Genomic DNA, 23670 nt, shown 5'->3' on the forward strand with positions numbered 1-23670 from the left:
CAGCCCTTGGACAGGCTTCTCCATCTCCAGTCACCTCTTTATCCATCTCTGTAACGTTCGCATTCCTTCCATCCCCATTTTCAACGCGTTTCCCCGGTACCCTGGTCCGCAGCCTTCCAAGTCTTATTCCAACTTGGGTTCTTAGGAGGGCAGAGGGTTGGAGAGCGCGGGATCGGTACCGAACTTGAAACCACATTCACTGTGAAGTTGGCATTTTATGATGAACCAACTATCAGAGCAAGAGGTAATATTTGTGCTGAAATATGGGTGACTCTGAAGAAACAACACCTGTTCTTTTTTGAAAGTTCCTTCTGATAGTCTCTGGAAGGGATGTTTTAAGACAGTCGAAAGAATGGGAGTACTTTAACTCATTCATTGGAAGTTATTATGGAGTGTCTGCTTTTTATTTGAAGGGTTAAATGACACTTCGGGATAAGTTTTCCACATGCTCTTGAACTTCTTCAGAAAACCCACAAAGATCCTAGAGTAGCCTTTCCAGTGATAAATGACTTTTGATGTCGTCGACTTGATGAAGACAAGAGTTGATAGGGAAGTCTTCATGTGAGACCTCTAGAAATTGCACACTAAGAAAAAGAAACTGGTGCAAATAAAGGAAATCCGTTTCAAGAACCAAAAGAAGAAAAAACGTTAAAAAAATTAACTGCGGAAACAGGAAACACTCGACTGTGTAAACATTTTCGGAGACTTTCATAATCAAAACTGGGCGATCTTGAGATTTGGGAGGAGATCCAGACAGGCTCAAGGTCCTCTCGGGGCTATTTCTCAAGTCTGATTTACTGGGAAGCTCTAATAGGTGATACTTTATCTTCCCTGTAAAGGACCCGTCTATCTGACTTCTGTGGTCCCAGTTTAGTTCAAGATTTTATTTTGGAGGAGTCAGAATTTTTTTAAAGCGACCTTAGCAATAATCACCTGTTGTACTGTTCATTTTATACTTGAAGAAACATCCTCAAGTGAAATGACGTTATCTAGCCCAAGAGCTTTATGCTGGGGCTGCGTTCTGAGCTCTTTGCACCCCATTAAATGTCTTAAAAGTGTATATGGTTTTTTAAAAGGGTCATTTTAAATGTAATTTCATCAAGACCTTTTGTTTTGGATAAAGTTCAAGGAAGACTGCATGGGGGAAACAACCATAGTATTTCTCAATACGATGGAGCCTCCATTTCATAGTAGCACTAAACTAAATCAGAATTTCCAACTGTCATTCCAGGGGCAATGAGAGGAAAATGATATATTTATCAAACTTTTAAAATATTAAGAGAAATGAAAAAAAAATTACACTTCAACCCTAGGATTCTAAAAGAGACTAGGTTCCCTGTGCAGATTGTTTCTGAAATTAAAATCATCCCCTCAAAAGATTACCATAAACTATTTTTTAAAAAACCAAAAATCTTCACTTCTTGTTGGCCGGTGCAAGTAGTATTTCACATGGGTTCCCATTAAGATTTCATAACAAAACTTTATCTTGATAGGCCTATACAATGAGTGTACCAAAAAACCTCACAAATGAACTGCAGCTCCAAATAGGGGGAAAAGAATAAGAGGAAAGGATGAAGGAAAGCCCCTACCAGCTTACTCTGCCTGTTACATTGTACCTCCAGAGCCTAGCATTTGCACATACACATACATGGCAACGAACCAATATGGTTGGTAGGTTAAGGCAACTGAAGGGCAACTTTTTTTTCAACTCAGTGCAATTAACGGCCGGCAATTTTAAAAGCAAAAAGCACTTGTAAAGTGGTATGCATGTGTGAAGAAAGATAGATCACTATTTACACAACAGCAACCAGCCTCCTCTTTTTGCATTTAAGCTAAACTCTGTGAAATCAATTTAGGCATTTTCTGTGGAATATTTTGTTAGCACTAACTTTGTGGTATGGAATCCTAGAATACTTTTCAGAAGCTAAAGCCAAACTTAAAGCCGACTTTTCATGTACCCTGTTTTTACTGCTAAAATTTACTAAGTTAGCAGCTTTGATATGGGTTTTCGTAAAGGTTGATATTTTTAAAGTGGTAGTTTAGCAAAAGTTTTAAATCTTGTCAGAACTGTGATGGCTGGTTATGGGAAAATGCAAAGCATTATCATCTTTCTTCTGTTTTACCAAAAGAAATACATTTTAGCTGAAATAGCCTTTAATGCTCAGGCAATTTTCAAATTGAGTAGGGAAACATCATCCTCCTTGAAATAAAATAAATGGATGTGTTTTCAAGTATGGTAAAAGTGTTCAATAAGCCATAAATGCAATATCTGATATCTTATTTCAAAAATAAGTTCATCATTATAAAGTTGAGATGGAAAATCTTTGAGTTTCATGCTGATCTTTACAACTTGGTTTTGTGTAAGTCAAATAACAGTCCACTAGCATTTGAAGTTTTTAGCCTTCGAAAAATATTTTTTATATACATGATCATCCAAAGTAAAAATATCACTTGAAATTTCCATTAACTAACTTTTGTCTTAGATAACATCATGAAAAACTTGAGAAGGTAAGCCTAGAAAAATGAGTTAAATTCACCAAAACTGGCAAACATGGGTAACTTTTACTTCAAAGATTGTAGAGTAAATAAACAGACACATCTTTCAATTGGGCTTTCAAGCAATTATACAACAAAGCATGTACTTCTTAGCAACATCACTATTTAAGACAGCAATGGATTCTCTTTAGTTTTTACCTGTTGTAATCCACAATAGGGTTTCCAAAACTTCTGCACATTGTGCTTTTCGTATCAAATTTTTATTAAAGTCTTAGCTATTTTCTAAATGAATATCCTTTTTATTGGATTTTCCTCCAATTACAAATGAAATTTAATTTTACATCTATAATTAGAAACAACACTTACAATGGGACTGTACAAATTTAGGTCAAAATAAAAATATATGTATTTTGTGGTTCCATAAAACTTCATTTACTGTATCTTTAAAGAAAGCAGAAGTAACAGCAATATATGTAAAAGTAATGATTTAATGACTATTAAGCGAGACAAAGCAATAGAATTGTGCTTCTTCTGCAGACTGGGGACAATGAAATGTTTAGCTACAATTTTCCCATACAAACATGAAACAATATTCATATAGAATAAACACCCTTACAAATAACTGATGGGTGATGAACATACACCAAGTTCGACCAAAGCAAAACACAAACTGAATATTGTTGGGGTTATTCATATTTTAAATTCAACATACTCTGTTTAAAAATGAATACCTGTAGAAGCCCATAATAAATTGCTTCTATTTCCAGACATTAGAAAGAGGGCATATGCCATTGTTTATAACTGTAAAAGCAACTCTTAAATTTGAAATTACTGCTATACCACATATTAAAATAATTTTAGATAAAATGCCTTTTTCTAGCAATTTGCTGGTTTATTTAAAAATTTGTTTTAGAATTATAGTGATCAATATACATTTTAAAAATACATTGATTCCATCATAAGCAATGGGAAATGAAGACACTATTTCCAAACTCCTTAAAAGTTTTTCTTTACTGCAACAATTAAGTTTAAAAGTAAACGTATTACTAGAGCAAGTCAGTATTATGATTTGCCAGTTGCTTTCAATGGAACAGAATTTAGAATTAGCCACATTATAAATATTCTGTGCTGATAAGGCTCAAACATAGGGTAGCTGCAAAGGTCGAACCAGTCAGGAGAATTTTAACAACCATTTCTGAATGCATGAAACACAATATTTTCTTTATCGTATTTATAAATATATCATACAATACTGTTTCCTGTTATGTCATATACCAATATGGCATTGTACAACGAGCATAATGCCATTTGATTCTTACAAAAGCGAATCATTTAAACAAGTCAGTAAAATAAACGGTAGTACCCGCTTTTAGGCATACAGATTGTAAAACTGAAGTTCACTTTCCTTTGATCGGTTTTGCGTAGCAACAGAGAAGTAAAAATCAAACAGGAATCAAAATGGCTAAATATGCAAGAAGTCGTTATTCACAGTGACATGGCTACATAGAATGCATTATTCTATGCATATTCTCCGTTTGTTGAATTTCAAGATAAAAAGCACTTGTTTTCTACAGGTTCACAAAACAGCATAATAACAAGAACAATCAAGGAGAATGTAATGTAGGCGTTAGTTGAGATTAACAAACTATGGCCCAATGTTTATATCCACTGCAGAATATTTTTATATCCAAACAATGGTTACAGAAACCATTTCACATCTTTCCTAACACACAGAAAAAATCTCTGCCTTCTCAGAAACCAATTCTTTATAGGAACGATCTTTCTTTTCAATTAACGTCCATATGAGTATCACATCTAGTCCATCTTTTATAGCCAAATTTAATGTCACTACAAAAGAAAGCAAATCGGACGATAGTCACATGTATTAGCATCTAGAAAGCTGTAATGGCATGAAGATATCTATATAAATCAGGGGTTTAAAACTTTTTTTCCTTAACAGTCTCAGGTATCAACCAGATGAAGTTGCTGACGACCCATTTACTGACGATTTTCGAGGTCTATTGGCAAAGGAAGATTGGTGGTTACCGCTGGGGCTGTTGCTGGTTCCATTCATAGTACTGGAAATGTGAGGAAACTGAGGATGAGGAGACTGGACTGGAGTACCGGGGCTAGGCAAACAAGAAGAGGTGGAGGGGATACCTCCTGCTGGGCTGTTGGCCTTGTCACTCCCAGAGTCACTTTCCAGTTCTCCAGCATTTGTCAGTCCATCTCTCTGGTGACTGATCTTCATTCTTTTACAAGTAGGTCGAACTCTGTATTTCAAAGGAAGTGGACCATTCTACAAAGGTAAAAGGAAAAAAAAAATCAGTCTTAACTCTTTAAATACAAGTTTACCACAATAACCTGCGAGTATTAGACAGGCTACTTACCCTTCTCCAGGTATAAATGTAGGCAATATCCATTAGTGTATAGTAATCCTTTAAAGGTTCCTCTTCATACATGACATCAATCTATTGAAAAATAATATTTCAATTATTAAGTATCACAAAGAACAAAGGTAAATCTAGATTGTTTTGGTCATCTAAATGTTATCCAAGAATGCTTTAAAAAACACTTTCTCCAAACATCTGAACGAAGAAAGAATCTCTCTGCAAACTCCAAATGAGGAAAAATATTTCTTGAAATTACTAAGGGATTTGTTTTCATAGCATAAAACAGAATGCATACCAAACATTTTAAGAGATATTTCTGAATTAAGTACTAAATTAAAAAAAAAAAAATCTGTTGCTTTTTTGGGTTCAGAATCCAAAAAGAAAAGAGTCATTGAATTAAAAAAGAGATCTACATTAAAATGCCTGAAGACTATAAAGCAGGTACCTGGAAAGTATTAGGTATGTCCATTTTACTTCTGAGAAACTTTCTCAGATGCATCACAGTCATTGCTGCTGGGCATCGTAAATATCTTTTATCATTCACCTAAGAGGACATTTAGAAAAGTAATTTTTTTAAATTCCTAACTTTCAGATAAGAAAAATGTTTCAATTAGATTGCCTGAATATGATAAAAGGTACTAATATCAAAACTGGGATGTGACTAAATTCTCCACTATACTTTGAGTTTACTATTATTATAAATGCTAAATGAACAGATTCCTGATATAATAAGAAAACTTTAAATATATCAAAGCATTAAACATTAATTATTTAAAATATTTTGTAACAACAGTAATCATGCATAAAATAAATTCTATTAACTATGGGATATAGCTCACTCCTAAACATCAAACATGACCATTTTCTTCTTTTTGACAGCATCATCTGACCCTAGAATATGCTAAAGGGCAACATACACCTTCATAAAACCTAGAATCCAAAAATGTTCCTTCTATGTTTTTGTGACATGGCACATACCTCCTCTTTAGATTTCTCCTTGTCTTTGTTTACTTTCCGATCCAATCTAAGAAATAGATAATTTATTAGTGGAACAATGTATCCAATAAACATATTAGCATAAAACACATTTCCTAAAGAATTTACCTGTTCTGGTCAAAGAATTCAATGGATAAGCTTATTATCTCATCATCAGTTATAATTCTCTTATCTTCATCTGCAACTTCTCCTCTATCTTCATTAGAGCCATTGGCAGCTATAAAGACATTTTGAAATTCAATTTTAAAAAAATAAATATTTAATTAAAATATTATAGATAGAGGAGAATGAAAATGGTACTTTAGGTTAAATTCAATTTAAATAAATTACTGGATAATAAGTTCTCCCTTCAAATAAAATGTCTTCCCCCCTCCAAAGAGTTTACCATCAGCTGAAGGATGAGCTGCATAAAAATCCCTTCTTCTCTTCATTTCATCTAAAGGAGGAAAAAAAGAATTAAACATTTGGTATAGCAGGTAAAACCAATAAATACATTTTTTAAATTCATTTTTAAGCAAGTTACTCACTTTTGAAAAGCCCTGGAACTAATTTGTATACAATATCTTGAAGAGTTTTATCTGACCTGAAAAAGAATAAATTAGAAAAGTAAACTATCAATTAACATGGCAAAAACTAAACATGTTCATAAGCTATTATAGATTCTTTGTTTTCTTTGTGCTATAGTATTCTATTTGATTGTGATAGTACCTATAACTACATCAATAAGATAATTAATTATGAGAATAAAAGTTCTTTATGTAGTAGCACTCTTTTAAATTAGTAGAAAAATACCTTATTTTATATTTACTAATAAATTCTTCACATTTCAGGGAGTCAAGAGAAGTGTGCTTTTCAAGTTACTAAATTAGCTAATATGAAAGAGAACAAAGAAGAGAGAATGGAAGCTCTTTAAACACATTCACTTTTGCCTGTTATGAAGTTAATAAAGCAATACTTTATTGGAGAATTAATTCAGTTTTTAAAAGATGGTTAAACAAAATCTTAACATCACATGAATAACACTGAACTTTGTTTAAAGTTAGTCATCATTAAAATGGCAAGAAATTAAAGGCTACCATCCACAAATCACACTCAGTAGGTGGGATTCAAGGGTGAATTCACTAAATTATGCAATTCCAATAACAATTACAAACAAGGATTTTAAACATTTCCCTACCTTATATTCAGTAGTGGTCTGGTTTTGTGAACTTGGACATCACAGATAGGACAATACTTGCTGGTCTCCAGGTAACGCACAATACATGTTTTACAGACTACAAGTAGAAACACATAAAGTTTTTAAGTTTAGAAATTAGATTCTAAGCATTAAAATTAGTGTCAGAAATGGAGAACTAGTAGTAGCAAAATGGTAAATGCCAAAAGGTGTTTCCAATTAAATAAACTAACTCGATTAATATCCTGAGAACACTTATACATTGCATGGTTGTACTTATACAATAATATTTTATGAAATATGTATTAATAAAAAGTCATTAAACGCAAGAGAAGAAAAAGATTCCATCACTTTGTACCAACATTCTCAAGGATTGCAAGAATCGTTAGCAGTGTTCAAATTTCTGGACAAAATGTTAAATATACATGACACCAAAAAGGTTTAACACTTTGTACTTACAGGAATGTAGACATTCTATTATGGTCGTGGCATCAATGAAGTACCCTCCACAAAGCACACACATTAGGTGGGGATTTAGCTCAGTGATCTTGATTCTGGTTGTTCGATGCATTTCTGCTTGATAAAAGATCCTGCAAGACACAGAAATATTGCCCATAACTCACAGGAAGGGAATCGAGATTTGCACTCTGAAACGCTGAGGAGTTCAGAAAACTCCTTCAACACTGTACAGCCGGACTGTCCCAACGTTTTCTACAGAAAGCATTTACTAATCAGAGTTGAATCAACTCTACTGAAATGGTGAAAAAGGATCCAACTAAAGTAACTTCTGGTCCCTCAAGTCATTCCAGGAGGGAAAAGAAAAGGTCTGGGGTGGGGGCTGGGAGCTGAGAGTATTCGAGTCTTTTTCTTCCATTTGTCCTCCAGCCTAGCAGCCCCACGGCTGCTGCCGACGCCTCCCAGTCCCCGCAGATATTTACCAACCGCCAGGGCTTGTTCCAGGTCTCCCAATTTATTGTAAAACTTCCTTATGGATCTTCAATGAAAACCCGGGAGCGTGCCCTGGCTTCCCAGGGGCTCTTGTTGTTTTAGGCGGTTCCAACAACCAGAAGTTGGCACGTTTCTACTCGATACAAAGGGAAAACAAATTCTGCTCTATCTGCATCCCTGGCATTTCCGGAGCTGGGTGCCGGGGCCGCAGCAGAAGCACCTCGAGTCGGCCTCGGGCTGGGGCCTGAGCGCGCGGACGCCGGGGGGCCGGGATGCGAGGGGCGGATCCAGCGGCGCCCGGGGCTCCGTCTCGCTCCGGATTCGGAACTCGCCCTGGTCGGGGTTTCCATAGCAACTTACACTTACACTTGGCATGCGGCCACCGCTGCAACTCCGCGCGGAGCCGGGCCGAGCCCGGAGCCTCGGCGGGCGTGCGGGGCGGCGGGCGGCGGCGGCGGCGGCGGGCCCAGGGGAGGGGCCGGCGCGGCGCGGGGGCGGGGCCGGCGCGGGGGCGGGGTGGGTGCGGGCGCCGCGGCGCGGGGGTGGGGCGGCCCCACGAGGCCCGCGGCGCTGGGGAGCAGGATCCCGGCCCGCGGCGACCCGGCGGGCAGCCTGGGGGACCCGGGAGCGTGCGAGTGGGAAACGAAAATGCAAACCGCACTCCCGGCCATTTCGGACGCTCTTGGGGGCCTCTTTCCACGTCGACTTGGTGCGAAGAGCTTCTTTCAGATCTTGACTCTTTTGGTCTCTCCTGTTAGCAATCACTAGGTCAAAAATTTCACGAAGGGATCCTTGAGAATTGCCAACTGTGCACTTAGCCCGAAACCGTCAGGGCTCAAATTGCATTGATGTTTATTGAACTGAACCTCTTTAAAGCTTTCTTCACTAATATGAAGTTCTCCTGTAGATTAGATGAGCGATACAAAGTTTTGGAAAGGCTGAAAACTGAAATCTGTTTTACAAGAAGAGGAGGGGGCACAGCCTTGTGTTTTATTTGAACTTGCTGGAGGCAAGAAAAACTACTTTAATCGGTACGATAGTGACAATATGTAAAGAACCATGTGGCCAGCCCATTCCCAACGCTAAATCAACACCTTGTCAAACCAGAGCAACGAGAGGGGAGAAAAACAAATGTCATTTTCTCAGCTTAACCTCCATACAAACCCCCACACGATGACATGATATTCCCAACAGATACCATATATTACAGAAAAGTCACGGTGGGGAACTCTCAGCAACAATACACCAGCGGACAATCAGGGAAGTCAATTACTTCGAGTAGTATTCTTGAAAAATGCCTTTCTGACCCCCTCTTCATTCATTTCAGAATCTGAAATAAGACTAAGCTTCTAGACCTGTCTGAAGTACATTCTCAAAGCTGCCTTGAATAGAAATCTAGGAACTTGTGAAACTTGAAGATGCATCTGAGGTTTTAATTCTTTGGAATTTTAATGCATAAAGGGAAATACCAATCAACATACCTCAATGGCTGAAACTAAAAGCTCCAGAGTTATTAAAAAACGGTAAAAACAAAACAAAGCCTCTTTTATGAAAGTGACCACAGTGGCAACCAGCGACTTCAACCAGAGAACTTCATGTGTGACTCCTCAGTTATCTTTGGATTACTTGTTTAGAAGAATATTGTCAACATATTGTTAATATAAATCTAAGTGGGGCTGCAGAAGGGTTGTGGGTGGAGCAGTGTCCCTAAAGACGAGCAATATTTAAATCTATTGTACTTGGTGATTAAAGACAAGCCTTCTTGGTTCTTAAAGAAAACTCTCCTTGTGAAACCTAGAGACCTTTCCTAGAAAGATAGTTAACAAGGTGATACTTCTGTCTCCTTGTGAAAGTGCATCATATAAAGCCACTGATCATGACGTCTAGGAAGGGGCTTCAATAAAAATAGCTGCCTTTAGTTCTCCTCTACATTACAGAAAACCAACACGAGACAAACACAAATATTAACACAGAGAATAATCAAACCTCAGTGGAGGGTTACCCACTGGTAGGCTTTGAACATTTAAGTCACATGTACTTGACCAAAATCCTTTCAAATTCATCTTCAGTCTTAATTCACACAACTCCTCTACCTCAGTTCAGCAGATTTTGGCCACAACCCTATTACCTTTTATAATGCTAATAAACACCACTTTGTTACTTGTGTAAAAAATCAGTTCTTTATCTTTTTATACCATTTGAAAGTAGTGGCAACCTAATGAAGACTTCCAAAACGTTTGACATGCTTGATAAGGTTTAAGAAAGAATCTCCTGCACCTTAGAAATGAAAACCTTCTGGGTTCCAACACAGAAACTGCCAGTTAAGCAAGCAAAAATGTACCAAACATACAATGGTAAAAATACTCAAGAGTAAAACCTTGCCATTATAACATACTCAGTTGGGGCTGTCAATTTAGTTGGAGGCCTAACACCAGTAATGTCAAAATGAAGGAAAACAGAAGCAAGTTCTTATGTTAACAATCAGCTCAACTACTTCAATCTAAGAAACGCACAAGAACTCCATAACCCCAGTTGGAGCTCAGAGCCCAATAGAAGCATGGGTAAAGTTGGGGTTAACTTGACTCCTAGGGAGAATTTTGCCTATTTGGGCACTTAATGCACATCCAAGAACTTGGTGGTAGAGTATTAATGAATTTATCAACTACAGTTAAATGCTCAATTTTCTCACAAAAGAATGTGTGCACGTGTCCGTGTGAGTATACACACTCATACACAGTAACTTTTATATGGCTTTAAAGATACTGTTACTAGGCATATAATGTGCACAGGTAGCTTATTTCAAACACCTTTGCACTTTGGGGAAGATGTATGGGAATGAACTCAAGTATTAAAAAATTTATAAATTTGCTCATAAAATCAATCTCCAAGGGATTCTGATCAGCCTACTTAACTTAAAACTCAAATGTTAATATAGTCTCATAAATTAGTACATACTGTCAAAAATTTGCATCCTTAAGTTTCAAGTCTTTAGTGTAGCTTATGTGCTTCCAGAACTTGAAGGTTAAGGTTCCTATAAAAATATAGGTTGAACAACTCATAACATGCTAGGTACCACCAACCTACACTTGGATTTGGATAAATATGCCCAGAATTTTGCCTACTTTAAGGGAAAGGGTTAATACATACTTCTCTTCCAAATATTGAACCGTGACCACTAAGCCCACTAAATCCTTTTATTGCAATTGGGAATGATCAAAGTCTCTCCACTTGTTTACTTCCAATTATTAACTGTAAATCTCAGGGGAAAAGATCATGCTCTCATGCTGTCAAACCCAAAACACTGCGTAAACAGAGGCAATCAACTTCTTAGGGCTCCTTTTCCACAGCATCTCTTTACCACATGACCTATGCTGACATTTACCAAAACCTACAAAACGCAGTGCACTTAAGTCATGGTTCTAAGTGCATCCTATAGAAGAGGTTGAGAGAAAACTGGAGTCTCCGAGAAGGAGAAAAAGAAAAAGGGGATAAAGAAGGCAAGAAAGAAAGAAAGGAAACCTCCTGCTAGACTAACGTCCAGTCACCATCATCTCTCCAAAAAAAGCTCCAAATTTGAAATGCCCACTTCCCAGGGAACACCTCCCAAGCAACGTTTAGAGAACTTATCCCAGACTCGCAACCAACAGCACCTCGAAAACTTTACCATTTTAAACATAAAAGCAGGAGACCTTAGAAACAACTGGGAACCGCCATCTTACAAGCCATCCAATTTCACACAAGTGTCCCTCCAACTTAAGTTAATAACATTTTTGTTCGGGCTCCCTCCAGTCTAACACCCACCTCGGCGGGATCGCTGCCCCCCACGCAACCCGTCCCTATAAAATGGGGGCGTTCTCTGAACGTTTAAACCCCTCCAAAGCCCTTTCTTCGGGAGAGGAGGGACGCCACTTGACCCAGGCAGCTCTCGACTTGAGGAACCCGGCCCCGTTTCATCAAAATCTACCTCTCAACAAAGGGCGCCGCGGCCGGGAGAGCCGCCGAGGCTGCAAGTACGAGTGTTCTTCTCGGGGGCCATGTGCGTCGCGAGCGGGTAGAGGGGCGCGCGGGGGAGAAAGGAACTAAAACGTGGGGCGGCGCGCGGCGCGGCCGGGCTGGAGCGGGCGGCGGCTGGAGCGGCGCCGAGCCCGGCTGGCGGCGCGGCGCGGCGCGGGCTGCGGGTCGGTCCCGGCGCCGCGGGCGGCGGCGGGCGGCGGCGGGCGCGCGCTCGCGGCGGGCGGGCGGGCGGCGCGCGGGGCCGGCGGGCGGCGGCGGCGCGGGGCTCGGCGCCCACGCTGTCAGCGCCCTCCCGGCCGGCGCGGGCGAGGCGCGGGGGGGCCGCTCCCCGGGCCCCCGCGGCCGGCCCGAGCCCCGCGCGGGCCCCGCCGCCCCCCGGCCCCGTCCCGGAGGCGCCTCGCCTCCTACGTACCCGGAAAAAGCAGCCGGCGAGAGGCGATCGAAGCGGGCGGAAAAGACAATGAAAGTTAAAAGTCGTTCAGCAGAAAATGAATGTGAGCCAAGCGGCCATCTTGAAGCGAGCTGCAGACGCCGCTGTCAATGGGCAACGAGCGCAGCCGAGAGGAGCCGCGGCCGCCGCGCTCGGCTCATGCTGCCTCCCGAGCCCGGCCTCCTCCTCCTCCTCCGCCTCGGCCTCCTCCTCCTCCGCGGCCTCCTCCTCCTCCTCCTCCGCGGCCTCCAACGCCTCCTCCTCCTGGGCCTCCTCCTCCTCCTCCTCGGCCGCCGCCGCCTCCTCCCGCTCCGCACTCGGGGGAGGGAGCGCGCGGAGGGGGCGCGATCAGTATTATTCTGCGGGGCTGGGAGGTGTTTCTAATCCGGATCGGGGCTCCCTCGCCAACAGCCCCATTGTCTCGCCCCGCTCTCTGCCTTTAATACTACGATTATTATTTCATAGTTGCCGGGGGGGAGGCGGGCGGCTGGGGGGCGCCGTGTGTGTGCGTGCGGAGAGGCGGGGGGAGGGGAGGAAGGATGAGGAGGGGGAGGGGAGGGTGGAAAAAAAATGCACCGCTGAAGGCAGAGTGGAAACTGACACCGGCTCCAAAATGGCTCAGAGTCCGCCCGCCCCCTCCCCCCGCCGCCCCCCCACCGGGTCACGTGCTCCCCCTCATTCCTTAAGGGCGGCCTGGGAATTAGTGTCGGTGTAGTCGGGGCCGCGGCCGCCCCCTCCTCTCCGAGCCGCGCGCCCGGCCCCCTCCCCCTCGCTCTGCGCAGCGGCCGCGGCGGCGCTGGCGGCCGCGGAGACATTTCTCCACAGCGCCACACGCGCCACCCTGCTCTCGGCGCGGGCATCGCGCGGGCCCCGCACGCAGAACAGCCCGCCCCCCCGTTATTTCTTTCTTGCCGCCGCCCGCGGCCACACGGCCACGGGCTCCCGCCGAGGAGATCGCCGGGCCGCCGCCCCCAGCTCGTCCCCGTCGGCCCCGCGGGCTGCGGCCCAGGCTCCGGCGCCGCGGCGCGGAACCTGCGCCCGAGTTGGGCTCGCGGAAACAACAGCGCCCGCCCCTGCCTTCCCGCGGCCGCGCGGGCCCCCTTCCCCGCCCGCCGGCGGCCGAGGCGGGGCGCGCGCGGGCAGCGGCTGCTCCGGGCAGGGGCTCGGCGCGGGGGCTGGCGGCCCGGGCCTCGGGGCCCCGCGGCGAGGGTCCGGCTGCGGGCGAGCCCTCGGGCGCAGGTAACGGGACGGGCCGGCTCCCGCCGCGGGGTCACCGCGCTCCCTCCCCAAGTCCCGAAGCCGGAGTCTTCCACAAACCCCGAGATCGCCTCCTTTCCCCGTGTTTAACTTTAATCCAGAGAAAAGGCGATTGTTAAAAGTTAACGCTAATTGTATCTACGTCTTCAAAGTAATAATTAACACACAAACTCAAATCCAAACACACTCTCACCACTCTTTTTGTGGGAACAACTTATTTATTCACAGTGTAATACCGTCTACTTCCTTTTGTTAGACTTGAAAAAGATCAAAATGAGATCAATGTGCAGTTAATACTAAAGATGAGTCAAATACTTAGAATTTCCCTCAACCCTTTCACAAGTGCAAAAAAATAAAGTGTCAAAACTGATGAGTGGCGTAAGTCCAAAAGGAAAAAGGTTGTCTACTGAAAAGGAGGACATCCAGCTCGCATCAACGATTGTTCGGACGATGGCAAGGTGTTCCTGGTCTTCCTCTGGACCCGGGCGGAGCGTTAACTTCCCCAAGTTACAACTGAGTTGCTCTTTCCAGGCTTTTCGAAGCATCTTTAAGTTTCCCCACTAAGTCCTAAAAGACGTATATAATGCCACGTTTTTAGGATAAAACACAAGAAAGAAGTAGCCCAGTTTGAGAAAGATGCAAGAAAAAAGTCGGGAGGCACTTTCTAAACAAGATTAAAATTCACGAGGATTTTAACCTTTGACAAACCACTATTGGTCAAAAGAAGCTTTTCCTCTAGAATATCTCACCTTCAAATGGGCTACTTGCCCTCAGACTTGAAATATGATTTCTAACCGAACCCTCTTAAACAGGCAAGGGGTATCAAATTAAATTTCTCAAGTTATCTAACAAAGATTATGCTGTGTTCACATTTTCTGAAAGTTTAAAGTTTGATTAATGGTTACATTAAAACAACTCTGCAGGAGATGCCTTTTGAAAAATCCAATTTCATCAAAATTTTAAGTAATGATCTTCATTTTTTTAGGTGGTAAGAAATAAATTCGTTGTCATGTCCATTAATCAATGTAGTTTGGAATGTCCCCAGTCTTACATTGGCAATATAAACAGTTACAGAATTTTATGTATACTCCCTCCTTTATAAAAAGTCATTTAAAACCACTGTTTGGAAACCCTGTTTTGAAAGTTTAATTCAATTTCTGAAACTAAAGAAGACATTTTCAAAGACATGCTCTTAATTTTGCTTTGTCCTATTGGATCAAACTCATCACAAATAGAAGGAATTTACATCAACACTACACTTGAGAAGTGTTTCTAATGGGAGGGAACAGCAAATATAGATCAATTCTCTATTAGTAAAATCTTAATTTCAAAAGTGAAGCCTACATTAAAATTGCTTTTGAAGCTCCCTTCCCATTAAATCCTTAATCAACCTTCATTATCTACTGACACATGGCTAGATTATTTTTCTTTTGAACTTTCCATAAGCATAATTCTCAATTAAACTTCTATAAAAAGATAGCCATATTCACATATCCTAATACTGTACCTGTAATTGTTCCATGCTGCAACTAAAACTAATCTCTGGGTGGGATTGGGAATCAGTGTTCTAAGGAAGAAAAAAAATGCTGTTTATTTAAATCAAGGAAATTTTAAATTTCATTACATATTTAATTTTTAGACAGGGCTTATATATAAATACCTCTACGTTTAAGGTCACCAAATATGCAGGTCTGTACATCTTATAAAGTTGATTGGTCTAAAATAACACAATACATACATTTCAGTCTTTAACTCTATTTTTTAAAAAGTTCCCTAAATCCCCCTAGAGAGCAGTTTGTTAAACTTTACCTTTATCTGATATTCCAAATGCCAAGAAACATCAGTTATATGAGGGAGAGATCTGCCTATACTGAAAGATACAATGATAATGTTGTACATAATATCTACAGAAAAATTTTCAGTTTTTATCTTTACCAAGAATGGTGTCTACCTTCCACCTCCCTCCCATACACAATTTTAATCCATTCTGAATTTTAAAACATTGTTAAACTTTATTTTCAAGTTCTGAATAGTAAAAGAGCATTTTAAAAATTATCTCAATAAACTTTACCTTTAAAAACATTAACTTAACATCAATTGTTTCACTTGCCCTTTGGCCCCTTTTCTTTTCATCAAGATCCCTGTTTTTTGCCCTGTTTTGTTTCACACTAGCACTTCCATTCATACCTGCAATTGAAAAGTGGCTCAGCTTGACACCTTATACAGTACCTACCTTCCCAGTAGGATTTCTAGGGAATTCTTATTATTCTGGGGGGGAAAAAAAGAAAGAAAGAAAATACATCTTTGCAAACAGAGTAGAAGAAAAATAGTAATTGTTAATTAAAAAAAAACTTTAAGTAAGTAACCTGATATTCTGTGCAAAACAGTTCTATTCGCTCTCTATCAAATTTACAGTCTTCTAGATAGGTGCTAAAGGAAAAAAAAAGCCAAAGTTTAGTCTCCATTCTAAAAACTGAAATTGGAATCATAAAGGAACTATTTGAAAATAAATGGATATTTAAATAAATCCTGTACCTTAGAGTTGATTTGTCAGCTCTTTGCTTTCCTGCCTCCAGTATGTAAGTTGCAGCTGCTGCATGACAATGTTTTAAAACCACTGGGTCGATATGTTTCAGGTCTGGGTGATCTAAAATAAATTAATTGCCAGTGATGCCTGTGATGATAAATTCTCTGTAGTCATATTTCTAAAAAGGATATTTTAATTTGGGTAAAAACTCCCTTTAACAAGATAACAACAAGAATTCCACTGTAAGGACTGGCAATTATAAGTAAATGAGATAAGCAACAAGGTCAATGGCAAATCAATCAAGAGCACACACCAATAATTCTGCTGTTACCTGGTCTCAATTACCTTCTCTTATTTTGCCTTAACATTTTTACTGTTGTTTAAAAAATATTATAGTCCCAAAGAAAAAGTAACTATACAGTGGTCATTCTAACGATGGATGGAGTAAATTCAGGGGAAAATAAGAAGATACTTTACATGGTGTAAATTTAAGAATGAATAAACTTTCCCTCTCAAATATTGATTAATTTTAGGGTAACTGGCTCCTTGGACATTAATACATGGGGGGGGGTCACGAGTTCAGAATATAAAATACAATTTTCAAAATATTTTCAGGTTTTGACAGCCATCCTTTTTTTGAGATTAACCCAGGTGGTGGTTCCTATTTTCGTTTAAAGAACTTCCACTTTCATACTTTTTTTGTACAAGTGTTTAGTTCACGAAACTACAGAAAAAACAAAAATTTGAATTGTTGGGATATTTATATTTAAGAAAATTATCTAAAAGCGATCTGTCTTAAAATATGCCTTCAATCCATACTCACACCGCACTCCGCAATCACTGACCGGACCACTTAAAGGAGACTCGCCTCCTGGTCACTGGTGCGGAACAAAACATTGTGTACTATATTTTAAGGTTCTAGGCATGGAACCTATGCAAAACATATTGAACTAGAGTGTGGGAGTGATCACAGGAACTTGGGGTATTCTCTAAGTTGGAAAATGTCAACACTATTTAACTTAGTAATTACACTTTGGAAACAGACTCTAAAACTTCTGCCAGCCCACGACTGAAAGCTTTCCTTGCAGGGAGCCCCCCTGATGAAGTCCAAGTGTCAAACAGCCTTTGCCTCAGACAAGGCTGAAAATCTTAGAATTTTAGGCCACAAACAAGACTTGAACACGGGCTTTACAAAGGAACAAAGAGACTGGGAGGGGAAATCAGGCCGGGAACGTGTAGCTGGCTGTGTGCAGGTGCCAAGTGGGGACAGAACAATGCTCAGGGTCCGCTCCGGGTGCAGGCAGAGCCACAACCCCACACTCCGTCCGGAGCGAAGGGCAGAGCCCGGAGACTTCCTCTTCCCGGGGCTTTCCCCTCCTGCTCGGGCTCGCTCCTCTTCTCCGAGCGCCCCGCCACCCAGGCCGATCCAGCTCAGAGCCGAGCGGCTTACCTAACACGGCCTCGTCCGCCTGGGCGTCCAGCAGGCTCTGGAAAGCCGCCCGGAGGAGAAGCGTGAAGGCGTTGGAGTCGAAGGAGCCGGGATCGGCCAGCATCTGGAAGCCTTTCTGCACATACTCCGAGAGCTCCATTGTGAGCGCGCCGTGACCTTCGACACGCGCACCACGTGACGCGCGCCGCGCGCTCAGCTGATGCGGCCGCGCGCGCACGCGGCTCGGGCGGCGGCGCGGGCTGAGGGCCTCCCCGCCCGAGGCCTCCCTGCTGGCCTCTCCGTCCGCGCCCCGGCCCGCGCCCCCCGCCGCCCCCCGCCGCCCGCCGGCCGCCGCTGCCGTCCAGCCTTCCCTTCTGCGCCCGCCGCCAGAGCTGCCGCGCCTCCGCGAGAGGGGCGGCCCCGGGCGCTTTGTGGACGCGCTCGGTGCTTCTCGGCCGCTCGGCGCTCACCTCGGACTGTCACCCGCGCCTGCGGGGTCCGCGGGAGCGTCCCCTGAAGGACCCCCTCGGGAGGCGCTGGAAGGTGTCGCGATCCCCGCCCCCACATCCCCCGAAAACTGCGCCTGCCCCGCTCCTCGCTCAGCGCGAAAGCCTGCGGGACGCTCCAATTTAAGGCAACTGGTTGCTTTTTGGGTTTGGGGTTTTTTTTTTTTACTCAACAGCTTAACCCCTCAGCACTGAGTGAAACTGTAGACATCTAATTATGTAATTATTTTTCCTTTCTCATTGTCATTTCTGGAATACGGCAATTGATTCCTTCTTGCATGGAGGGGTGTGTATATACACACATATACACATCCATACAGTGCGCATGTGTACGTACTGCACTTCAACAATTGAGGGATTAATAAATTATTCACGAACATACCTGAGAGAATTAAAATTTTTATATGCCGCTGCAAATAAATACCTTTCAAAAGCAAACTGATACAAATTTTGTGCTGCTGTACTCACTACATCTATGGGTCCAGTTTTAATTACTCAAAAAAAATCTTCATATATTTATATCAGACAGTTATCTTAGTAAAAGACGAATGGCAAGAGCTTTATTAGAAGTGAATTATTGTTTTGGATACTCATAACTTTAAAGATTCAAACATTGTATAAAGTTTAACTTCCCCTTTATATTTCTACGAAGGTGGAGAACAAGCGTGATTCTTAAAAAAAAAAAAAAAAAAAAAAAACGGGAAGGAAAGTAGATTATGCATTTTTGATCAAAAGAATTTAAAAAGTCAAAATGCAAGTTCTTTAGGTGGAGGGGAGGGATAAAGAAAAGGATGTTTTAGTCTTCGGGAGCGACTATTTGAAATATTCAACATGAAACACTTTTCTGGGCATAATTTAGGTGCTGATTTGAAAACCTATTGTTTGTAATGAATACAGTCAACATTCAACCTTGCACCCATACATAGAGAGCACCTGATTTCACAACAGGACGCAAATGGACTAATTTAGCATCAGTAACAGATTGAGTAACTACTCAGGTCTCCTTTGAAAACTTTGAAAGGCATGTGAACTAGCTCTTCACTTTGGGTGAGCATATAGGAGCAGTGAAGGATTTGAGTCTCCCTACAGTCTTTAGGAAACAAACACCTATTAATCATGTTCATCTTTTCTTCCCATCTCTCATTTTCTTTCTAAACTCCTTGTTTCTCATCAGTAGTAAAACGTCAGTTGAAACATTTCCAGATATCTGATTTACATAGGGGATATTTTACAGGGCAGAGTTGTGTAAATGTTAAACAATATTAACAACACCCAAGCTCACTATGTTTATTACACAAATATTTTACGACCTTGCTTAACATTGATTGTTCATACTCTAACAGAATTTGAGTTGATAATTGTAATCATACTCAGTTTAGTGTCGAAAAAGAAAGCATTAATGCTTGAGCATAGATTTTAAGGTGTTATTTTAAAAGAGGCAAGTAAATACAATTAAATGGTTGTGAGCTTGTGGACATAAAAGTTAGGAAATTCACAAGGATTGTTTCCATAACAGCTGTCCTGTTACTCTCTTGTACATATGTAAGTACTTTCTCTTACAGGGCATTTGTCCTCTTGTGCCTAAATATATTTATGTATTAGGCCCAAGTGATGGGTCCATTTTCAGCTCACACAAAAATTTTAACCTTAATGTTTTCTGATACTAGAAAAACTGAATTTCTCTACTGTAGGTACATTGATTTCAACTCCCTTTGAAGGAGGCACAGGATTAAGTATTTGTTTAAATGTAGACAGAACATGTGTGTTTTTGACAAGTAAGCCATTGAAATACATTGAAGTATGATCATTAAAAGGCATGATTACCCAGATGTAGACTTTCATAGTTGTAGCAATAAAATCAATGTATTTTATATTATTAGAAAAACTATGTATGAACAGTTTCTGAAAGTGTGAAAAATAGCTTTACAATTTTTGCTTTGATCACTGAAAACATTAGAGCTTTCACTAGACTTTACAAAATTCTGCAGGCTCAAAGCCAATAGACTAAATTTGGCCTCAAAGAGTCTTTTTAAATAACAATTATGTGCAGCTGAAAATAAAATAGATATTCAAACATCTTCATGTTAATAATATGTTTTTCCTTCTAAACTGCAAAATGTTAAGATAGACAATGCTAATAATTTGTTTTTCTTTTTGAGAATCTAGAAATTATTCAAAGAATTAGAAAGTATCATTTTAAACAATGTTTTAGAGCGTTTTAAAATACATTGTATCCTTTGAGCTGGTTAATTTTTTTTTTTGAAACCAATTTAATATTCACCCCTGCACTGTGAGTACAATTAAAACGTGCTGGGGCATTTACAGGATCTATGTGGTCAGCTTTTCCCAAAGGCCTCCTTGGTACATTTGTTAGTTTTATGAAGTAAAATATTTTCTAGTATTCTTTTTTAGATTGTATAAGTACTTTTGCTTAAGTACTTTTCTATTTTGCAAAGAAAGCTGAAAGAAAGTATTCTTTTAGATTAAAGAGTTCCTTGAAGATCCATGGGAAGGGGGAAAAAAAGCCAATATGCCTAAGTGCCCATGAGAATCCAGAAGTTTTCACTGGCATACGTTCTGTGTGTTCTAGCAGAGTTTTATTTTACCACTGCCCATGGAATACCTGCTCATTTTCTAAAGAGAAGAAAGTTAAAACCAATTAAAAATTACCTATACACAAGAAACCATCTTCTCTCTGCCCCCTACTACTGATTCTTTGATGGTTAGTGATCTTAAAGCTTTGAGATAAATATTAATGAAAATAGAATTTATTAGTTTAAAGCTATTTTAACCACAAATGGACAGTTGAGAGGAATACTTAGTTATACATGACATTTGAGAGTATAGGTCAAAATTATTTCAGTGAGGTTTACAAAATCTGTATACATTTTTATTTTATTAATTAACTTGGTGAGGCATAGATTGCAACTTGGAATTTGAATGGTCAAGTTTTTGCACATTCATGATCACAGAGTTCAGTGATTTGAAATTGAGTCTTATGTCACATACATTGTCAAACAGACCACTTGAATATTCAGAGGAGACAACAGAGCTTTTATTTTCAAATTAAAAATATAATCCAATCCCTAATAATTTATAAATGGTCATTGCTACAATAATTAATATAGGCAAATATAACCTTTTTTCCCTCCTCACGTAATATAGCTTACATTGTATATGTGGACGTGTAGATAAAACCCAAATTCATTTCAGTTGGGGTTAGTGCCTTAATACGTGAGGGAAAGTGAAATGCTAGTTACATTAAAGAAACTGGAACTAGAGGAATGAAAATCAATGAGACAGTATTCTCTAAAACACTTAGAAAATTTATGCTTACGGTTTTGCATGAGTGTTTTGAAATTTTTCTTCAAAACTTTTATTCAAAACATTTAGACTAAATGGTACAATTTGTATTTAAGTAATATTTCATCATTTAGTACCATTTTAAAAATTTCATTTTCAAATAGTTGTATCAGGGAACTATCAAATATAAGCTTCAAAATGTGGTATAACAATAAGCAAAATTAAATATTTTCAATCTAAGTTTTAACAGGTTACATTATCACACTGCTAAGAAATTGAACTTCTTAAAAAGATAAATCTCAAAGCAGTTCCTAAAGTTAGGAAACTATAATTTTGTTAAACTTTGCAAATAGGAAAAGGAGACTACTCTTGAATTTCTGAAGTGAAATTTGGGAGCTATCATCAAGAGTGTCATGCCATGATTTTGTTAGCTACTTGAGTCAGAATAAGATAACTCTGTAACATTAAAGGAATATACATAAGAATCAAATGATAATTTTAAATATCAAATCTTTGTATCTAACCAGTCTATAGTTTTGAAAAGATTTTATGCATATTAGGAGTCATGTCTCATTTTTAGGGCTGCCTTTAGAAAGTTTGATCCCTTATTTTGAAGAAAAGCAACTAATGTCACATGGGAATATCTGAGTCGTACAGACTAAAATTATGAAGTCTTCAGCCAGGAAGAAATGAGGAATTGATTTTTAAAACGAAAACGAAATAAACAAATGCAGTTTGCCAAGGGATGAAGGCAAATTTTAATTTAAAGGTAATGTGGAGCAAAGAAAGCAATCATACTCCATATTACATTTAATAAGAAAAGAACAGGTTGATTTATGTGCCTTAGAATTTCTCCACAGAGACAAATAAAAACAAATAATTTACCCTTAAATTCAGTAAGTGATTTAAATGATTACAATTTAGTTATCTTTTGTATGGATTATAAAAAGCAAGTTTACTCCTTAAATCACATAATTTATATCTACTTTTCGAGTGAAGTGATATGAAAATTAGGAGCTGCCAATTATCCAATAAATTCTGTCAGATAGACAGTTCAGATAATAAGCACCGTTTCTCCCTCAACAGCAGGTTGATTTTTTTTCTCTACTTAAATTATAAAGATTATCACTTCGATTTGCTATGTCATTGACCTGGTATCAGCCAGAATGAGCCATGGTTTAGCTATAAGGCAGTGAAAGTGAATCAGGGACACGTTGAAACAAGGTTACTTTGATGAATATATCTAATTAATTCTTCCATATGTATGCAGACTGTCCTTAAGTTGTTAGTATATTTTTAAAGAGAGAGATTGAATACTTTTTGAAAGAAAGAAGGAAGAAAGGAGAGAGAGAGAGAAAAGAGAAAGAAGGAAAGAAGGAAGGGAGGAAAGGAGGGAAGAAAGGAGGGAGGGAGAGAGGATAATTTTTCCCTTCATCAGGAGAAATATCACAGAAAGCTTATTTACTGTTTATTTTCTCTGACACAGTCCATTACAGCAAGATTCTCTTAGCTTCACTGAATTCAACTAAGCCCCACAGTAATGCTCAAAATGAACTGGAAGATCATCTGTCATGTCCAGAATGTAACTCGTTTCAAGATATCCTATATTTAGACTACCACAACAGAGAATATCTAACAGATTCCCTTCCTTTTGGCTTCTGGTTTTGGAATCTCTATTCTAACACTGTATTTTCTCACACCTCAGAAATTGGAGTTTTGGTCAGATTCATGAATTCCAGCAAAAAAATGGAACCAATGAGCCTACTCTACAGAATATTATTGTCTAAAACCAATAATTTTTACAAGCTTGTATTTTGAGAGCATGCTTTTTTACATATTAAACTTTGAAATTTAAATAATGTACAAATATTCATATTTATTTTGTTCAAAGGAATATAATTTTAAGAAGAGAAATGGAAACAGAAAAAAATGAAGGGAATATATTATAGACTAAAATTCAGGTAACAGTAATCTGTACTCGCTTATAAAATGAAAGATCTGAGCATCACTTATTAAATAAATCATTTCAGAATGGAAGTTCTATGTATAAGAATTCATGATCTGAATTAAATACACTACAAACACTAAAAAAACTATACAAAATATACTTTTAACTCATTTAAAGTAAACATTTACACCAAAATTAATATTTAAAAAGAGATTACCTGGCAAAGAAAGGCCTAGGGAAAAGTGTTTT

At 39.8% G+C, this 23670-nt stretch overlaps 2 protein-coding genes across 7 annotated transcripts; both read right to left on the bottom strand.

The window, feature by feature from the left end:
- Nucleotides 1-2966: 2966 nt before the first annotated feature.
- Nucleotides 2967-12926, bottom strand: BMI1 (BMI1 proto-oncogene, polycomb ring finger). Of its 6 annotated transcripts, none has more exons than XM_004425304.3 (10): nt 12434-12925; nt 7519-7649; nt 7063-7159; nt 6413-6468; nt 6271-6321; nt 5994-6102; nt 5868-5913; nt 5335-5433; nt 4887-4967; nt 2967-4795 (listed from the first exon to the last, which is right to left on the bottom strand). In XM_004425304.3, the coding sequence occupies exons 2-10, from the start codon at nt 7628-7630 to the stop codon at nt 4466-4468; spliced, it is 981 nt and encodes a 326-aa protein (XP_004425361.1). In that variant the 5' UTR covers nt 7631-7649; nt 12434-12925; the 3' UTR covers nt 2967-4465. The 6 variants fall into 6 exon arrangements, with proteins under 6 accessions (XP_004425361.1, XP_014639112.1, XP_014639113.1 ...); XM_014783626.2 differs by lacking the exon at nt 12434-12925 and adding an exon at nt 11972-12037; XM_014783627.2 differs by lacking the exon at nt 12434-12925 and adding an exon at nt 8374-8418.
- Nucleotides 12927-13906: 980 nt separating this feature from the next.
- Nucleotides 13907-17896, bottom strand: COMMD3 (COMM domain containing 3). Its single transcript, XM_004425305.3, has 8 exons — nt 17686-17896; nt 16244-16355; nt 16075-16138; nt 15942-15976; nt 15518-15578; nt 15369-15425; nt 15216-15275; nt 13907-14275 (listed from the first exon to the last, which is right to left on the bottom strand). Exons 1-8 carry the CDS (start codon nt 17822-17824, stop codon nt 14216-14218), a joined length of 588 nt encoding a protein of 195 aa, XP_004425362.1. The 5' UTR covers nt 17825-17896; the 3' UTR covers nt 13907-14215.
- Nucleotides 17897-23670: the final 5774 nt, after the last annotated feature.

Source organism: Ceratotherium simum, chromosome 32, assembly GCF_057802395.1.
Source record: "Ceratotherium simum simum isolate JZ-2026a chromosome 32, ASM5780239v1, whole genome shotgun sequence".
NCBI classification, from domain to species: Eukaryota; Metazoa; Chordata; class Mammalia; order Perissodactyla; family Rhinocerotidae; genus Ceratotherium; species Ceratotherium simum.